The 20,176-nt window shown below is 40.1% G+C and overlaps 1 protein-coding gene across 2 annotated transcripts in view; it reads right to left on the bottom strand.

The window, feature by feature from the left end:
• Window positions 1–3,407: 3,407 nt before the first annotated feature.
• BMS1 (BMS1 ribosome biogenesis factor) overlaps window positions 3,408–20,176 on the bottom strand; it is a 46,200-nt gene continuing 29,431 nt past the window's right edge. For both annotated transcript variants that reach the window (XM_027091774.1, XM_027091775.1), the window contains exons 14-23: window positions 14,013–14,086; window positions 13,236–13,412; window positions 9,860–10,048; window positions 9,591–9,771; window positions 9,332–9,390; window positions 8,200–8,322; window positions 7,285–7,432; window positions 6,780–6,955; window positions 4,485–4,646; window positions 3,408–3,952 (exon numbers count right to left, since the gene is read on the bottom strand). In XM_027091774.1, the coding sequence (XP_026947575.1) occupies window positions 3,722–3,952; window positions 4,485–4,646; window positions 6,780–6,955; window positions 7,285–7,432; window positions 8,200–8,322; window positions 9,332–9,390; window positions 9,591–9,771; window positions 9,860–10,048; window positions 13,236–13,412; window positions 14,013–14,086 (1,520 nt within the window). In that variant the 3' untranslated portion in view covers window positions 3,408–3,721. The remainder of the gene's footprint in view (window positions 3,953–4,484; window positions 4,647–6,779; window positions 6,956–7,284; window positions 7,433–8,199; window positions 8,323–9,331; window positions 9,391–9,590; window positions 9,772–9,859; window positions 10,049–13,235; window positions 13,413–14,012; window positions 14,087–20,176) is intronic.

Below are 20,176 nucleotides of genomic sequence, written 5' to 3'. Positions count from 1 at the left end.
GAGGGAACATTTCCCAAATCATCTTATAAGGCCAGCATTACCCTGATACCATCATCAGATAAAAGACAAAAGAACTCTACAGAACCATATCCCTTATAAATATAAATGCAAAAATCCTCAACAAAACATTAGTGCATGAAATCTAGCAAAATATTAAAATAATAATACACCATCCAGGGATACAATATTGGGATAAACGTCACTCAATTGTAAATATTATTTTTTAATATTTTGTTTGCTACACTTGATGCAATATCTATGTAGGTTCATCCATGTAGGTTCAAATATGGTTTGAAAAATAAATCAATGTAATCATCATATTAACAGTCGAAAGGTGAAAAACTACATGATTATATAAATTGATGAAGAAAAAGCATTTGGCAAAATTCAACATTCATTCATGATAAAGATTCCCAGCTAACCAGGCACAGAAAGGAATTTCCTCAAACTGAGAAGGAGCAGCTACAAAAAAATTGGGACCAAAGCAAGGATGCCCACATTGAACAGTCCAATTTCCCATTATACTGGAAGTCCTATCCAGTGTAACGCATAAGAAAAAAAGGCATACAGTTGGAAAGGATGGAATAAAAACTGTCTCTGCTTGCAGACAACATGATAGTCTAAGTATAAAATCCCAAGGAATGTGTTCCCCTCCCCCACAAGAAAGATCTAGAACTAATAAATGGGCCTAGTAACATCACAGAATGTAAGCTCAACATACAAAAATTAATCGTTTTTCTAAAAACTAGCAGTAAACAGTTTGAAGCCAAAAACAGTCCTAAATAAATGGGGAGATATGCCATGGACTGGAGGACCCAACAGAGTGAAAATGTCAATGCTCTCCAAGTTGATCTACAGATTTAATGCAATCAAAATCACAGCAGGATTTTTTGGTAAATGTAGGCAAGCTTATTAAAATTTATACCAAAAGGGAAAGGCCCTAGAACAGCTGAAACAATTCTGAATAAGAGAAATAAATTTATTTAGAGGAATCACACTTCCCAATTTTAAGACCTACTGTAAAGCTACAATAATCAAGATCTTGCAGCAACGGTATAGACGCATCAATCAACGAACGGAACAGAACAGAGAGCCCAGGATATACCCTCACAAATGTGCCCAAATGATTTTTTACAAGGATGCAAACATATCTCAATGGAGAAAGGATAGCCTTTCAACAAATGGTATTAGAACACTTTGTTGTCTGTAAGTTTAAAAAAAATACCCCAATCTAAATCTCACACCTTATACAAAAGTTAACTCAAAATGAAAATCGTAAAGCTACAAAGCTTTTAGAAGAAAACAGAAAATCTTCATGATCTGTGGTTAGGAAAAAAGTTCTGAGCCATGACACCAAATGCATGATTCATAAAAGAAAAAAAGTAATAAATTAGTCTTGACAAATATTTTAAATTTTGCAAAAGACACCGTTAAGAGAACGAAAAGACAGCAATAGACTAGGAGAAAGTATTTGTAAATCGCATATGTGACAAAGGACTGCTTCCAAAATATACTAAAAACTCTCAAAATCAACAATAAGAAAACGATCCAGGGCTTCCCTGGTGGCGCAGTGGTTGAGAGTCCGCCTGCCGATGCAGGGGACACGGGTTCGTGCCCCGGTCTGGGAAGATCCCGCATGCCGCAGAGCAGCTGGGCCCGTGAGCCATGGCCGCTGAGCCTGCGCATCCGGGGCCTGTGCTCCACAACAGGAGAGGCCACAACGGTGAGAGGCCCACGTACCGCAAAAAAAAAAAAAAAAAAAAAAAAAGATCCAAATAAAAAGTAGCAAAAGACTTGGACATAAACTTCACCAAAGAGGACACAGTATATGAAAGGCAAGTAAGCATATGCAAAGATGCTCAATATTATTGGTCATTAGGGAAATGCAAATTAAAACCAGTGAGATGGAATGCAAAATGGTACAGCCCCTCCAGAAGACAGTCTGACAGTTCTTTTAAACCATATGACCCAGAAGTGCTACTCCTGGGTATTTTTACCCTGGAGTAATGAAAACTTATGTTCACACGAAAACCTCTACACAGATATTTACAGCAGCCACATTCATAACTGCCCAAAGCTAGAAACAACCACAATGCTCTTCCACTGGAGAATGGATAACCAACTGTGGCCTGTCTGTACAGCTGGTAACCATTTAGTAATCAAAAGGAACGCACCATTGATACACAGGACAATTGGGACAATCGCAAAGATATGATCCCAATTTCAAAAGATTACATACCGTATTGTTCCACTTACATGATATTCTTGAAATGACAAAGTTGTAGGGATGAAAAACACATCAGTTTTTTTGGTAGTGGGGAGTGGGGAAGTGGGGAAGGCTTGGGTTGCACAGCATGAGGAAGTGCTTTGGAAAGATGGGACTGTTTGGTATCTTCATAGTGGTGTTGATTACATGAATATATAGGTATGTTTTAAAACCTATATAAGTGTTCAAATTCACAGACCTATACAACTCTTTAAAATGGGACCAGAAGGAGAAACAAAAAATTTAAAAATCTGTTCTGTACCAGTCACTTTGCATTTTGTCTCATTAAATCCTCACAGACTGCAAGATTAGTTTATCATCCCCATATTACTTGGGGATGATAAACTAATCCCCATAAGAAGCTTGAAACTCCAAGATACTCAGGAACTTACCCAGTCACACCATGAAGAGTGGCAGAGCCTGAAGCCCTACCCAGACCCTCCCTGCACCTAGCACTGGGATGGTCAAGTCTGCAGGAAGTAGTTTAAGACACTGGGAAAGACAGGCTGCCCTCTTTGTTCATGTCAGTTACGTGTCTGGCTTCTGTGCACAGCCTTGCTAAGCTGGACCTGCTCAGCTTTTAGTCAAATGGACATCTCGGCAGGATCATCTGGGCTTCTTGGGCGCTGGCCTGCATATGCGGATTGGACTTGGTGATGTTCTTTGAGGTAGTGAAGATACTGAGGAAAGAATGCTGGACTAAGACCTGACTGTTTCATCTTGATCCCTTCCTATTCCTAGAAGATTCTACCCACTCCCAGCAAGGTGTTGATGGCTCTCAGGCATGCATTTTAGACCCAGAGGGTATATCAACATGAACTTCAGAGAGAATGCTAACTACCTCCACAGATGTCATCCCTAGTCTAAAAGCATTAAAACAGTATTTAGTGTTAACTAGCTATTATACTAACTTGAAAAACATGTGAAATAAGATGTAAAATGTCCATTAGGGTCAATAGTCAAAGAATATAACATATGACAGACAAAAAAATAAAAATAACTATATATCCTTCTCTAAAATTTTACCTTAATGCTGAGGATTCAAGTTAATATTTTTTCCCTTCTGGAAGACTCATCGTGAAGGTGGTAGAGTAAGCAATTATCAAGCATTCATTCCCTAATGAAAACTACTAAGCCAAAATTAACAAGAAAATATTTTAATGATACTTTTGTAGCACAAAATTAACTGAGACAGGTAAGAGGAATGTGAGGGAATCTAGAAAACCATCAATTATATCGCTTTATTGTGACATAACCCAGATGTTGAGAATGAACAGGTGTCCTATCAGCAGTCTCCATTTCTCCTCTCAAAGGCACAGTCTAGGCAATATATCCAACAAAGAGGTTGTGCTTAGGCTCCAGTCCCCTGACTTGTTATTTAAAAGTACTACAATATATGAAACCATTTATCACTGCAGATTCAAATGACTGTCTGTCTGTCTGTCTGTCTGGAGATCACTTCAATTGCTCCTCAGGCCCCTTCAGGCTGGACTTCTGATTTCTTCTTTCTTTCTGACCCTGAATTCGGTAGAGCTTCTTCCTGAGGTCCTTCTGTCGCTTCAGTTTCTCTTCTTCCTCCTTCTGCTTCACTTTGAAGTGTTCTTTGTTGTGCAGATGCCGTTGCTCCTTGGCTTTCTTCATCTTCTCACTGTGCACTGTACTCAGAGCATCCAGCAGCGCAAGGATCTGACAATGGCAAAACCCAGTGAGCATCAGAATATTCTTACAGCTACAGCATGCTTTCCTTCTAAGTTTCAGGAGGCCTAAACACCACAGCTGATGGCATCAAAGTTACAATCAATTCATGATCCAAATGAATATTAACCTAGTGAAAATTTACCCTGAACTAGGAAATTATAATTTGCATGGAAATATAAGTAGGAGCATATTTACTTAGTAAAATACTTAAATAATGGCCTTGACCACAAAACCACCTTTGTTAAATCACTCTGTGGATACTCTGTACAACTAAGAGTGACTTGCCAGCTGTGTGCCTATTATTCCCCATTAAAATGCATAAGGCAGAGCATGACTAAACAAAAGAAGCGAAATGGACTCCGGCCTTTCTTCTAACTTCCAGATCAAGTGCCTTGAATAAGTCTGGCCCTTATCCTTTCCTAATGAAAAGTGAGAATGCAGTAAAAATGCCACATGTGTTACTGAAAGCATTATTTTCACATCTAAACGCAACATGCTGGAAGCCGTCCATCAACAGTACCTTCCTTTCATGAGGCTCCCGTACGACAGCTGGTCTCAGTCTGTCCTTCGGAATCTTGCCTGCCTTTGCTTGGGTCTTGGGCTTGCTCTTAAATGGCAGGGCCTTCTGCAAGGCTTTTGGAATGTGCAGTGAATTAAAATGTTTCTTCTGCCTCACAATTGGCTGAAAAAGAAAAATAAAACAAAGACTGTGACATATATTATGATCTATGTACATTTAAAACTTGCATAAAATCTTCTCAATGGGTTGATTTTTCCACAAGATCAGTAACACCACAGTTTGCTGACCATCAGAAATGAGGACTCAATCATCCATCAAATATATATTGCCTCAATGGCCATGCACAGCTGCAAACAAAACAAAGGAATATACAGAATATACATATTTACAATTCTTCCAAGAAATCAACTGTGCCCATATCTACAGTTTGGACGATAGGATCTCAACAGAGCAGATGAAAAGATCCAAAGTTTCTGTTAATGAAAAACTCTGGCCTTATCTTTGGGGCACTGAGACGGTTTTTTCTAGCCTAACAAGAATAACTAGCTTTTCATCTTGACTATAAACCTCTCTGGATTTAAGGACATAGTTATTCCTTCAATGAGCAGCTGAAATGCCCCCATCCCTGATTCTCATTAAGAAGTTTAACTTTATTCTGTTTCTAATAGAAGGCTGGTTGAGAAAAGTGACATTTAAATGACCAATGAAGGCAAAACTCCTTCTACATTCAGTTTTCAAGCTAACCAAATTCTATGCTTAAATTGAGATGACCAAAATTCTTAACTGTCTCAGAAGTAGTTAATAAGTTGAAAGTTTTGCCCTAGACCTTTACCAAGGTCGACAATTATATAGAGAATATGTCTGCTGTATCTTTATAAATTTACTGTTAAAGACATCACCCACAATAATATTCAATATTCTCTGTTTAAGACACCGAAATATTTTAGAATGAAAGAAATCAGAGAAATCTCCTTCTCAAAAACAAGTAAGCACCACAGACTGGACAACAGGTACTATGTTCTGAAGTATATTTTAAGAGAAATTCATGGCAATGTGATTCAGATTTTATTAACTATTTTACAGAAAAACTAATGTCTGGAAAACTTCTGTTTCTAGCAGAATGGCAGACCGATACCCTGAATTACCCTCTTATTACAAAACAATTAAATATCCTGCATTATCACAAACAAATCTTTTCAAATGCATTGTTAACCTGTGAACAAAATAATGGACTTTCTCAGAGACCAGAACTTGAATGAAAATGGGAATCCAGACAGGCACTGAGAACTTAACATTTTAAAATACTGATGAGGCCAACTACTGGAAAGGATGTGGAATAACTAGAACTCTGATAAGCTGTTCAAGTCTAACCTGGTATTTCAGTATACTACAGGGATCACACACTGATGTTGAACACATGTACCCTGGAACCTGGCAATCCCACCCATGGGGATCTATGGAATGGAACTGTGTGCACATGCACACCAAACAAGTTGCATATAAGTGTTCAGGGCAGCATTTATAATAGCCAAAAATTGGAAACACTGTCCATCAATGGATAAAACCGACATTCTCATACAATGAAATTCTACTCAACAATAAAAACAAATAAATGTCTGCTATATACAAGAACATGGATGAATCTCATAATACTGAAGGAAAGAAACCAGGCAAAACAGTACATGGTATATTTTATAAAACTCAAAAAATATACATGGTATATTTTATAAAACTCAAAAAAAGGCAGAACTCAAAAAAATGTCAGGGGTTGGGATAGCGGCTACCTCTGAGGTGGAGGTGGGGTAGTGACTGGGAGAGGTCACAAGGGGGACTTCTACTGTGCTGGTAATTCTATTGCTTGATCCAGGCGATGGCAAACTTAGGTATGCTAAAATTCGATGAGCTGTATACACTTATTATTTGTGTACTTTTCTGTGTGTATGTTAACACTTCAATAAAAAGTTTATTAAAACTCAAAAAAAACCCTCCCCCATGCTTCAATAAGAATCAGTACATTAATGTTTTTCAAATTAATACATGTATATAGTACAAAAAAAAGTTCAAAAGAGGTATATAGTTCAAAAGAGGTGAAAAGTTTAAGTCTCCTTTCCAATCCACAGAAAACCACTATTACCACTTGTCCTGTGTTCCTTCCAAAACAGTCTATGAATATACAACATGTTCATTCAAATTTAATGTTAGACTTTCTACTTGAAAATTCAAACCACAAAAAACATTACATATGAAGCTTCTGGGTGACACCCATCTACAGAGCACATGGGTGATTGACTGTACCTTATACAGAGAATCCTTGCTAGCCTTTAGTTTGATGCCATGGGAGAGCCGGAGTTGACCAGTTGTCCGCATTCCTGACCAGGTGTCTTTCTCACCAGCTGGTTTCAACAAAGATGTTACTGGGTTATAGAAGGCTGGAACAGAGACAGGATACCAAGTTCTCATGAAGACAATGTCTGGAAAGAGAGGAAATTTACATTAACATTTTCAAAAGAAGATTCATATCCATCTCAGTAAACAAAAGAACAAAATATTCACTCCAAACTTCTCTAGCTGGTTGCACAGTATTTGAAGAGAGACTTCACCAAGTGAACTACTTTTGAATAACACATAGCTTTTACTGGGTGTGGCTGGGCGTGCTACACGAGATGCTCCAACTGGGGAGAGCTACAGCTCACGCCTGTTTCTAAAGACCTAAACTACCAGCTATAGTTCACACTGGCTAGAAATCAATAGTGAATGGTAGGTAACAGGCTGTTAAGAACACACCACAAAGGATATTTACCACTCATCAGCAGTTTATCCTCAAAGGTGGCCCGGAAAGCTCCTTCTGGAGCCCGGAGCGCCTTCTTGATCTGTCCCCTTATTCCACTGACAGTTCGAATCACAGCACCTTCAAATTTGGCCACTTCCAAAGCAGAATTAAACATTCCCTACAGGTATATATATACATATATATATTAAAAAATACATACACACAAAGTCAGATATTTTACTTCTTAGTTCATAAATATATCCTTGGTTAAAAAACAAAAAATAATTCATTGAAAGGTGATAAAAAAAATCAACTCTATTTTTCCCCCAAAGGTGGAATTACTAGGTCAAAAGGAATACAACTCTATCTTCCCTGAAATAACACTAATTAAGACTCTATTGTGGGCTCATTAACATGTTCATCACTGCTATCTTTGTAGAAGAGAAGATCAAAAAGATATTTATTGGTCTGAACTGGCCTAGATGGCCTTTGCTGTCATCTCACAGGGCTTGATTACAGTTCATATCCTATTACTTAGGTGCACACACTCAGAAAATAAAGAGACAGCAAGATAAATGCTGATGGTAGTATTACGTTATAAGAACATTTTATGATCATCTTAACTCTGTGTTTTTAATGGAAACACCCTCTACTGATGAAATTTTCAATAAATGTTGCTCAAACTACCCTCCCATGTTATATTGCTCTGTGTTACTTAAATATGCTCAGAAATCTAAAGAAGTAAACTAAATATAAAGAATATAAAATATAAAGAAGTAAACTAAAAATATCAAAGACCAAGTTTATAAAAGATTTCAAATACTTTTCTGAAAACATTAGAACTATATCTTAGACCTATATTAGAATATTTCATTCCTCCTTTAAAAATATACACATTTATAAGCATATAAATATACAGATATATATATGTATATATATATATACCTTAATGAATGAAGTGTTCTTGAAAATTTTATATGGAAAGCCAGTTAGCTTTAATTTCTTCACAATTTTTATAGATTTATCCAGATCAAGGACAACTCCTGTGGCAGCTATCCGGAAATCAGCCTAAAAAGGAACCCCCAAAATGTGAATACAGGAATAATGTCAGCAAGAGAAGAACTACATTTCTCTGTAATGCAACAAATTACCAAAGTGCAATTCACTTACAATCACCTAAGAAAAAGTAAGAAAGAATACATGAACATGCAAAACAGTATTTTAACAAAAGCTATCTGAAACTATAATACACGTACGCCAAAATTAATGATGATATCTTGAGCATTTTCCTGAGGGTGATTTTACAGTAACACAGTTTCACAAAGATGAATGAAAGGGAATATGAAGATTTGGCTACAATGTTTGAAAAATTAAATTTTGGACATTAAGGATGGATTCCATTTGCCCATTATTCTGTTTTCTTTTCTGTTAAATGAGGCCAATAAAACCTGCTCTGATTGGTCAAATGAAGACTGTGTGAACATACCTTGCTAAACCAGATTACTAGGGGGTAGTCTTATGTCTAGCTGGTATCCAATGTATGCCAGAACCTAGTCGAGTGGTTAGCTCATGGTGAGCACTGCTTAAATATTTTTAGAATAATATTAAAAAGCATAAAATATAAAAGCATAAAAATATAAAATGTCATCAGTATCATTACAATTCTTCTATTTCCCTTTTCTCTACTCTCACACCTTACTTAAAAGGATGCAGGAAAGGGCTTCCCTGGTGGCACAGTGGTTGGGAGTCTGCCTGCCGGTGCAGGGGGCAGGGGTTCGTGCCCCGGTCCGGGAGGATCCCACGTACCGCAGAGCGGCTGGGCCCGTGGGCCATGGCTGCTGGGCCTGCACGTCCGGAGCCTGTGCTCCGAGGCGGTAGAGGCTGCGGTGGTAGGAGGCCCGCGTACCGCAAAAAAAAAAAAAAAAAAAAAAGATGCAGGAAATTTAAAAGCAAAGAGAAGTTTACTATAAATACTTAAAATGAATAATTTTCATCTTAAAGTTTCAGGTACATATTCCATAATCCAGACATTATTTCTCAAACACAATCTATAAAATAAACGATCAAAGATAGTTACCATTATGCCACTGACAGACTGTATTGCCAAGAACCCAGTACCCTGCGGAGTGATAGGACCTTAAAGGAAACAGGAAAAAAAAAAAAAAATACAGTGAACCACACATTCTAGATCCTGCTTTACATATATACTCCAATCCAAAAAAAAAAGAGAAAAATCTTAATTGGGATTTCATGAAAGGAAAAAAGCAAAACTACAATGATAAAGCTTAAAAGATTTAAATTAACCTACAAGCAAGTTTATTCTAATCCCTTTTTACCCCAAAAGGTTGCTCCACAATGCATGTGCTGTGGGGTGTATTTCAGAAGCCTCTGTCTTCCATTGTGGTCTTCAATATAATAAAGTGGGATGGTCTGAAACCTCCTCCACCCTACAGAAAAAATGACTGGATCTCGGGACTTGAGGATTTTCTTATACCAACGATGTTTCTTCAGACGCATCTGAAAGGAGAAGAGATTTCAGTAAGATTACTGGTACAAGCATGACCAAAGAACCTCAATCGTTAAGCATACAGTGAAGGGTACCTACCTGTACATATCCAACATTGCCCTCACTATTGCCCAAACCACCCAAAATAATTGGGTAATGTGGGTCAAAGTTAAGCACGAATTCACAGGGGACGTTTTCTATCTCAATTCGGACATACATCCCAGGTCGAAAACCCTCATACTGAACTCTGGCTTCATCATCTTGATCTTCGAATTCTGCCCGGTTAAGCTATACATGAGAGGGGGAAAATAAAACAAAAACAATTAAAAACCCATAATTCTGTTACTTTTAATAAATGTAAGATTAACATTTAAAAAAAGAGCAATTTCTAAAGAAAGGAACCATGTACAGAATTATTTAGGCTTTATCCTAATTAAAAATAATATGTTTTATCTATACAGTTTGTTCAGGATATGCCCCAACTGTTTACTTCTCTGTTGCTCCAAGCTATACTATAGTAAATACAAACAACTCTGAAAGCAGCCCTTAATGTTGGTCGACACTCTGAACTTCCCCATCCACACTTTTCTTACTCTCCCAATTATTTCACACTTTTTCTCTTTTCATCAAACACCCAGTTATCTCCTCCCTCATCCTCACTCTCAGCTGTTGACTGTTTCCTAATTCACCCAAAATTTAAGCAACCTGAAAGAACTTCCACAGTTAGCCCCTCTACCAGGGTTTACACCCATATTCAGCCTTTTATTACAGCTCTGCACTGTTCAATATAGTAGCCACACATGGCTATTTAAGTTGAAATTAAATAAAATTTTAAAATTCAGTCATTTAATCACTTTAACTGTATTTCAAGTGGTCAGTATCAATATGTGGCTACAATATAAGACAGTAAGATATACATTTCCTTAATCACAGCAAGCTCTACTAGGCACTGTTAGAGATTATCCATGCCTCTATTTAATGCCAACCTTTACTTGCACCCTAGATCATCCACTCCTGTTGGACTTTATTCCAACAAATCTTTCCTGTTATTTCTCTCATCTTAAAACCTTTAGACTGCACTTCCTCTCACTATTGCCCCGTTTCTCCGCTTATCTTTGAAGCAAAATGCCACAGAAGTTTTCTAAAGTCTGGTTCCAGTTACGCTGCACATATTCTCATAAATCCCCTAAAATTGTACTTGAACCAATATTCCATTGAAATGCTTGCAAAAGTCACTAAAGGTCTCCATATTCTTAATCCAGTGGTCAATTCTGTCTTCACTGTAGTTAACACAACAGCAGGATTTGAAACAATTTATCACTTCCTTCTACAGTGGTTTCCAGCATACTGCACGTCCTCTTACATTTCTTCTATCTCCTGGGAGCCGCGCAGCCTCCACTGCTGCTTCCTTGTCTCTGCCCAGTCTCCTGAAGTACCCAGTCCTGGTCCTCTCCTCTCCTGACTCCATGCTTACTCCCCAGGTCATTCCACCTATCTCATAGTTTTAAAAAGCACCCAGCTCCTGAGTACATCACATTTAAGTCCCTGGCCTCAACAGCTCTCCAGAACTGACCACCTGACACTCCTCTTGTCTGAAAGGTATCTCAAACCTAACAGATCCAAACTTCATCTTCCCAGGTAGACTGACATCAATGAAAGGCTTTCCTCTTACTGATGACAACCCAATGCCTCCAGTAAGTCATCCTTATCTTCCCTCTCACACATCTCACATTCAATCCACCAGGAAATCCTACTGATCTACCTTTCAAAAAAAGTATAGCCAGAATTTGACTCTTTCTTTCCTCTCATCACTGCAACCCCCCACCCCCTCCCCAGTGTAAGTCATGTTAATCTTACTGAACTTGTGCCAGGGTAATCCTTTCAAGGGGTAAGCAGATCATGCACGTCTCTCCTCTACTCAAAACCCCCGATGCGGGCTTCCCTGGTGGCGCAGTTGTTGAGAGTCCACCTGCCGATGCAGGGGACAACGGTTCGTGCCCCGGTCCGGGAAGATCCCACATGCCGCAGAGCGGCTGGGCCCGTGAGCCATGGCCGCTGGAGCCTGCGCGTCTGGAGCCTGTGCTCCGCAACGGGAGAGGCCACAACAGTGAGAGGCCCGCATACCGCAAACAAACAAACAAACAAACAAAAAACCCGATGGACCCCCATTTCATTCACAGTAAAAAAATTCGAAGTTCTTTACAATGACCCACAAGGTTTTAGGTGATTTTATTTTATTATTATTATTGTTTGGTTGCATTGGGTTTTCATTGCTGTGCACACACGGGCTTTCTCTAGTTGGGGCGAGCGGGGGCTACTCTTCATTACGGTGCGTGGGCTTCTCATTGCAGTGGCTTCTCTTGTTGCAGGGCATGCGCTCTAGGCACCCAGGCTTCAGGAGTTGTGGCTCACAGGCTCAGGAGTTGTGGCTCGCGGGCTCTAGAGCGCAGGCTCAGTAGTTGTGGCGCATGGGCTTAGTTGCTCTGCAGCATGTGGGATCTTCCCGGATCAGGGATCAAACCCGTGTCCCCTGCACTGGCAGGTGGATTCTTAACCACTGCGCCACCAGGGAAGCCTCTAGGTGATTTTAAATTATAAATGGCCTAAAGCAAAGACTTCAGAACCAGCCTTACACTTCCTAGTCACTTCTATCAAAGGTCAGAACACACTTTGAATCACTATGTTAATGACTAACCAGGAGATACTTCTTTAACTAGATGAAGACCTAGGTTGAGCAAACCCTGTCAGCTGCATTTTCACAAATCATATACTTAATCTGCAGAAGACATATTAGGGTATGCTCCCGTTTACAGGGATTCTCGGTGGCCCCACTTGTCAAAGCGCATCTCAAACACTTGCCATCAACTGTACACATCTTTGCCTCCTTCAGAGTCAGCTCATCAACTCAAACAGCCTGCTCAGCATCCCCGGACGGCAGGGCCACACTATCTCCCTTTCAGCATTCCACAGGCTCCCTTTATCTTTGCATCTGACCTTACATTCGAAGTATCCTCTGAACTCTGACCAAGGTGGGTTTTCAGAAAACCATCCCCAGAGAGCACTGGTATATGCATAAGCCACACAGGCCAAGAATCACGTACACATTCAAATTATTCAGTTATGGTTCCAGGGAGTGGCAATCAGAATACTAAGGCAATGCTTGCATGTAAATAAACACACTGTCTCAAATCACTACTCTGTAAGATCCTCAAAAATGGTGGCCGTGTCTCAGCCGTTTCTGCTTCCACAACATTTAATGCTTGGTACAAAACAGACACTGATATTTTTCTGGTGAATGTCTGACTGAAGAAACCATTAGATAACTGCATGAATAAACACACCTATTTGCATCTTGACCTAGGAGCCCAAACAGGAGGCCCAGAAGCAGGCAGGGAGCAAAGACCTAAACAAAGTTACGTATTCACAGCACTATTACAGCCCTGAAATGAGGCTGATAGGAACTGAGTTTTCTCACCTGTGCTTGTTTCTGCATTTCTCCTTTAAGATCATCAAAGTATGTGTTTTCTCCTTCATCATATTCTGCATCAAACATCTCTTTCAATTTTCTCTTTTTATCCAAATGCTTTTTCTTGGCACTTTCCTCTGCATTGGGGTCAATTTCTTCTTTAACTTCTTCCTCCACATCTTCAACCTTAAATTTCCAGAAGAGAAAATTTTGTAAAAATTTGTGGAGAACTTCTTCTTTAAACATTAAGGCAGATTTTAAAAGTTCTATTTGAGCTGCGAAAATCTTAGTTATGATCATCATGAAAACAAAATAAAACAGTCTTTGTCTCTAAATAACATGTACTGCAACAAGAGACATTTAGACATCTGCATTACAATTAGCCACCATTCCGTAATATGGCTGGGAATGCCAAACATGAATAAAAATAATAGCAACTGTTCCCAACCCAGATGCTCCCAGATACTGTTCTAAAGAAATTTTAGGGAGAACGGGGAATTATTATTTTTTTAAAGCGGCACTTAAAATTAAGTGGAGGAGAATGATGGCAAGACAGTGACCCAGGAGCTAAAACTTTCAATGACTGAAGAATCATAATAATAAGAAGAGGTAATAGGTATCACTCAAGAAAATTAACAATAACAAATAAACCAACAACTTTTGGTCCGTTCCCACCCTCTTCACTTTTAGGAAGGAATCCATCCATCTCATATGGGGCCTCTTGCAGAACATACTGACCACAGATCAAGGACCAGTGGCTGATGGCTGGCCATGGCCAGGTCATACCTGAGTATCCGGGCCTGATTTTCCCTTGTGCACGTCCCCTGTTTCCAGGTCTTCAAAGTCACCATAGAGCTCCTCTGGGAAAAGAACATCCAAATGACTCCCCTGTAAGTAGGGCCTGCATGTGACACTCTAGCACCACCCAGTACCAAGTGGACTATGTGCTCGGCATCTCAAACTTCATTTTTACTGTGCTTATTGCTACACACCCCTAAAGAATCCCGCACTTACACAGCCTTCTTTTTCTTGTTAAATTTTGTCAGTATTTCATCACCTGTTTAGGTTAAGGAAATGGGCCCAATCCACTTTTCCATATTCTATTTCAAAATGCCACTTAGCCACAAGCTATTTTTCCAGGATAGGTGATGAACATTCTGTAGCACTGATGCATACAGAGGTGGCATGCATGGCCCTGCATGTCAGTCCCCAAACCAACAGTTCAAAGAGTGACTTGAAAAGTCATGGCATGATAACAGCACATATGAAAAAGAGTCTCAACAATGAGATCAACACAGCACAACCATGTGACATACCTAGGAAAGATCTGAGATTACATAAAATACATCATTTAGAGTAACAGTAGTATCCAAAACAATGTCAAGCCCATAAGAAGAGCTCATTAATTTGTTTCTGGAGCTCTAAGTTTAGTTATGGATCCTACCCTTAAAAGAAACAGGCGAGTTAAAACCCTGGGAGGCAACATTTAGAAAGGTATCAAAACATTTTCATACAAGAAAGAACCAAAGGACGTATAAAAGATGGGAAGATTTCATTTGTAATAAAAAACAAAAAAGGATAAAGTACTTAGGAATAATCCTAACAAGAAATGTACTAGAACTTTAGTTTCAAAATTTTTTAAGTTTTAATATGCTTTTTTTTTTTTTTGCGGTACACGGCCCTCTCACTGTTGTGGCCTCTCCCGTTGCGGAGCACAGGCTCCGGACGTGCAGGCTCAGCGGCCATGGCTCACGGGCCCAGCCGCTCCGCGGCATGTGGGATCTTCCCAGACCAGGGAACGAACCCGTGTCCCCTGCATCGGCAGGTGGACTCTCAACCACTGCGCCACCAGGGAAGCCCTAATATGCTTTTTAAAGGACACATGGAGACACAACTAGGGTGCCAGTGGGACACTGGTGGGGGCCCTCGATGCCCAGGATGACAGGAGGAACCCCAGAGCGACTGGGTAGGACATGGGGGAGTGAGGGGGGAGGAGAAGTGGAGGTCGGACAGGAATGGCACCCCTGAGGGGTGGCTGGGATGGGGGATGGGTTCCCACGCCTAGAGGGACCCTCAGGGGCTCGGAGGATCAGGCATTTTCCCTGTCCAATTGGGCCCCAGGAGGCCTGCGGGGCTCCCGGGCCAGGTCCTCCTCCCTCCAAGGCCCCCTCCAGTCCGCGTTGATCCCAGGGGCATAGGAGGGAGGTACAGGGAGGAGAGGTGGGATATTGGGGCCCTCCAAGACCAGAGGATCAGGGGAGGTGCCGTGGGCGTTTCCCCCACCCACTCGGCCCTGGGAAGTCTGCTGGGCTCTCAGCCTAGTCATCCGTGCTCGTTCTCCAGGGTCCCCTCTGGCCTCATGGGTCCTAGGGGTGTGGGAGGGAGGGAGGAGGGGTTAAGAGGAAAAGAGGTGGACAGTGGTGGGGAACCCTCTAAGACCAGGTCAGAGGAGGTGCCACTCGTATTTCCCCAGCCCACTTGGGCCAGGAGGCCTGCTGGGCTCCCAGGTCAGGTCCCCAGCCCTCTGAGGCCCCCTCCGGGCTGCATTGGTCCTAGGGGCGTAGGAGGAAGGGAGGAGGGGGGAAGAGGGAAAGAGGAGGAGAGGTGGACAGGGGAGACCCTCTGGGGCCAGGGGATCAGGGGAAGCACCGCGTGCATTTCCCCTGCCCACTCAGCTCCAGGAAGCCTGCTGGGGTCTGGTCCCCTGCCTTCCGGAGCCCTCTCCTGCCGCGTGGGTCCTAGGGGCATGGGGAGGGGTGGGGGTGGGGGGAACAAGAGAGGCCAATGGGGAGGGGTCCTCTGGGATCGGAGGACTAGGGGGAAGGCGCCTAGCATTTCCCTGCCCACTCAGGCCCAGTGAGCCTACTGGGGTCCTGGACCTGGTACTCTGCCCTCCAGGGACAGAGGCACTCCTGGTACCTCCTGCTGTGTTGAGCCTAAGCCCCAACCCCCACCACCCTGCAGGGCCTGTTCCAGCCCTGTGGGTTCTAAGCATAGGCCCCACCCACCACCTAAACACCTAAACCCTGTCCCTGCATAAGCCCCACCCCCATAGCCAAGGCCTTGTTTGGCTTTTTTTTTTTTTTAACTCCTCTTTTTTACTACTGCAGTTTTCTTTTACCTTCCGGTTGTTGCTTGATCTATATTTTTCTTTTTTTATTCTTTCTAACATATCTGTTAGTTTTCTAATCTTATTTTATTTTCTCTTTGTTATTGTTCTGCTCCTTTTTTCCTTTTCCTTTTTTTTTTTTTTTTGCCACCCCACATGGCTTGCAGGATCTTGGTTCACAAGCCAGGAGTTGGGCCAGAGCTCCTGTGGTAGGAACTCTGAGCCCGAACCACTGGAATAACAGAAAACCTCATACCCCAGGGAATAGTCATCAGAGTAAGGTCTCCCAGAGGTCCTCATCTCAGCACAAAGACCGAGCTCTACCCAACAGCCTACAAACTCCAGTGCTGGAAGCCTTAGGCCAAACAACCAGTAAAATAGGAATACAATCCCACCCATTAAAAAAAAAAAAAAAAAAAGAGAGACGATTAAAAAATATGTCAAGTGTCAAGATGAAGGAACAAGGTAAAAACCTACAAAACCAAGCAAATGAAGAGGAAATAGGGAACCTACCTGAAAAAGAATTCATAGTAATGATAGTAAAGATGATCCAGAACCTTGGAAATAGAATGGAGGCGCAGATTGAGAAAATTCAAGAAATGTTTAACAAAGAGCTAGAAGAACTAAAGAACAAACAGAGATGAACAATACAATACTGAAATGAAACATACACTAGAAGGATCAAAAACAGAATAACTGAGGCAGAAGAACGAATAAGTGACCTGGAAGACAAATGGTGGAAATAACTGCCGAGGAGCAGAATAAAGAGAAAAGAATGAAAAGAATTGAGGACAGTCTCAGAGACCTCTGGGACAACGCTAAATGCACCAACACTTGAATTATAGGGGCCCCAGAAAAAGAAGAGAAAAAGAAAGGGTCTAAGAAAATATTTGAAGACATTATAATGGAAAACTTCCTTAACATGGGAAAGGAAACATGGGAAACCACCCAAGTCCAGGAAGCACAGAGAGTCCCATAAAGGATAAACCCTAGGAGAAACACACCAAGACACATATTAATCAAACTAACAAAAATTAAATTCAAAGAAAAAATATTAAAAGCAGCAAGGGAAAAACAAAAAACAACATACAAAGGATACCCATAAGGTTATCAGCTGATTTTTCAGCAGAAACTCTGCAGGCCAGAAGGGAGTGGCAGGATATACTTAAAGTGATGAAAGAGAAAAACCTACAACCAAGATTACTCTACCCAGCAAGGATCTCATTCAGATTCGACAGAGAAATCAAAAGCTTTTCAGACAAAGAAAAGCTAAGAATTCAGCACCACCAAACCAACAAATGCTAAAGGAACTTCTCTAGGCGGGAAACACAAGAGAAGAAAAAGACCCACAAAAACAAACCCAAAACAATTAAGAAAATGGTAATAGGAACATACATACTGATAATAACTTTGAATGTAAATGGATTAAATACTCCAAACAAAAGACACAGGCTGGCTGAATGGATACAAAAACAAGACCCATATATATGCTGTCTACAAGAGACCCAATTCAGACCTAGGGACACATACAGACTGAAAGTGAAGGGATGGAAAAAGATATTCCATGCAAATGGAAATCAAAAGAAAGCTAGAGTAGCAATACTTGTATGAGATAAAATAGACTTTAAAATAAAGACTGTTACAAGAGATAAGGAAGGACACTACATAATGATCAAGGGATCAATCCAAGAAGAAGATATAACAATTATAAATATTTATGCACCCAACACAGAAGCACCTCAATACATAAGGCAAATGCTATCAACCATAAAAGGGGACATCGACAGTAACACAACAATAGTAGGGGACTTAACACCCCATTTACACCAATGGACAGTTCATCAAAAAAGAAAATAAGTAAGGAAACACAAGCTTTAAATGACAAAATACACTAGATAGATTTAATTGACATCTATAGGACAATACACCCGAAATTGGCAGAACAGAGGTTTTTCTCAAGTGCACGTGGAACATTTTCCAGGATAGATCACACCTTGGGTCACAAATCAAGCCTCAGAAAATTTAAGAAAATTGAAATCGTACCAAGCATCTTTTCTGACCACAGTGCTATGAGACTGGAAATCAATTAAAGGAAAAAACCTGTAAAAAACAAATACATGGTAGCTAAACAGTGCACTACTGTATGACCAAGAGATCACTGAAGAAATCAAAGAAATAGAAAAAATACACAGAAACAAATGACAACAAAAACACGACGACCCAAAACCTATGGGATGCAGCAAAAGCAGTTCTAAGACGGAAGTTTATAGCAATACAATCCAACGTCAAGAAACAAGAAAAATCTCAAATAAACTATCTAACCTTACATCTAAAGCAACTAGAGAAAGAAGAACAAAGAAAACCCAAAGTCAGTAGAAGGAAAGAAATCATAAAGATCATAGCAGGGTGGGATAGGGAGGGTGGGAGGGAGGGAGATGCAAGAGGGAAGAGATATGGGAACATATGTATATATATAACTGATTCATTTGGAAAGCAATTATACTCCAATAAAGATGTGAAAAAAAAAGATCATAGCAGAAATAAATGAAATAGAAATGGATAAAACAATAGCAAAGATCAATAAAACTAAAAGTTGGTTCTTTGAGAAGATAAACAAAACGGATAAACCTTTAGCCAGACTCATCAAGAAAAAAAGGGAGAGGACACAAATCAACAAAATTAGAAATGAAAAAGAAGAAATCACAACTGACAATGCAGAAATACAAAGGATTTTAAGAGACTACTACAAACAACTATAACCCAATAAAATGAACAACCACAAAGAAATGTACAAATTCTTGGAAAGGTACAATTTACCAAGACTGAACCAGGAAGAATTAGAAAACATAAACAGACCTATCACATGTAATGAAATTGAAACTGTAATTAAAAATCTTCTAACAAACAAAAGTCCAGGACCAGATGACTTCACAGGCGAATTCTATCGAACATTTAGAGAAGCACTAACACCCATCCTTCCCAACCTCTTCCAAAAAATTGCAGAGGGAGGAATACTCCCAAATTCGTTCTACGAAACCACCATCACTCTGATACCAAAACCAGACAAAGATATCACAAAAAAAGAAAATTACAGACCAATATCACTGATGAATACAGATGCAAAAATCCTGAACAAAATACTAGCAAACAGAATCCAACAATACATTAAAAGGATCATACACCATGATCAAGTGGGATTTATCCCAGGGATGCAAGGATTCTTCCACATATGCAAATCAATCAATGTGATACACCATATTAACAAATTAAGAAATAAAAACCATATGATAATCTCAACAGATGCAGAAAAAGCTTTTGACAAAATTCAACACCATTTATGATAAAAACTCTCCAGAAAATGGGCATAGAGGGAACCTACCTCAACATAATAAAGGCCATAAATGACAAACCCATAGCAAACATCACACTCAATGGTGAAAAACTGAAAGCATTTCCACTAAGATCAGGAACAAGGCAAGGTTGCCCACTCTCGCCACTCTTATTCAACATAGTTTTGGAAGTCCTAGCCACAGCAATCAGAAGAAAAAGAAATAAAAGGAATACAAATTGGAAAAGAGGAAGTAAAACTGTCACTGTCTGCAGATGACATGATACTATACATAGAAAATCCTAAAGATGCCACCAGAAAACTACTAGAACTAATCAATGAATTTAGTAAGGTTGCAGGATACAAAATTAATGCACAGAAATCTCTGGCATTCCAATACACTAACAGTGAAAAATGAGAAAGAGAAATTAAGGAAACACTCCCATTTACCAATGCAACAAAAAGAATAAAATATCTAGGAATAAACCTACCTAAAGAGGTGAAAGACTTGTA

Source organism: Aethalodelphis obliquidens, unplaced genomic scaffold, assembly GCF_003676395.1.
Source record: "Aethalodelphis obliquidens isolate GAN/ISIS:26980383/991018 unplaced genomic scaffold, ASM367639v1 scaffold73, whole genome shotgun sequence".
Classification (NCBI taxonomy): Eukaryota; Metazoa; Chordata; class Mammalia; order Artiodactyla; family Delphinidae; genus Aethalodelphis; species Aethalodelphis obliquidens.
This window is presented reverse-complemented; position numbering and strand designations above follow the sequence as displayed.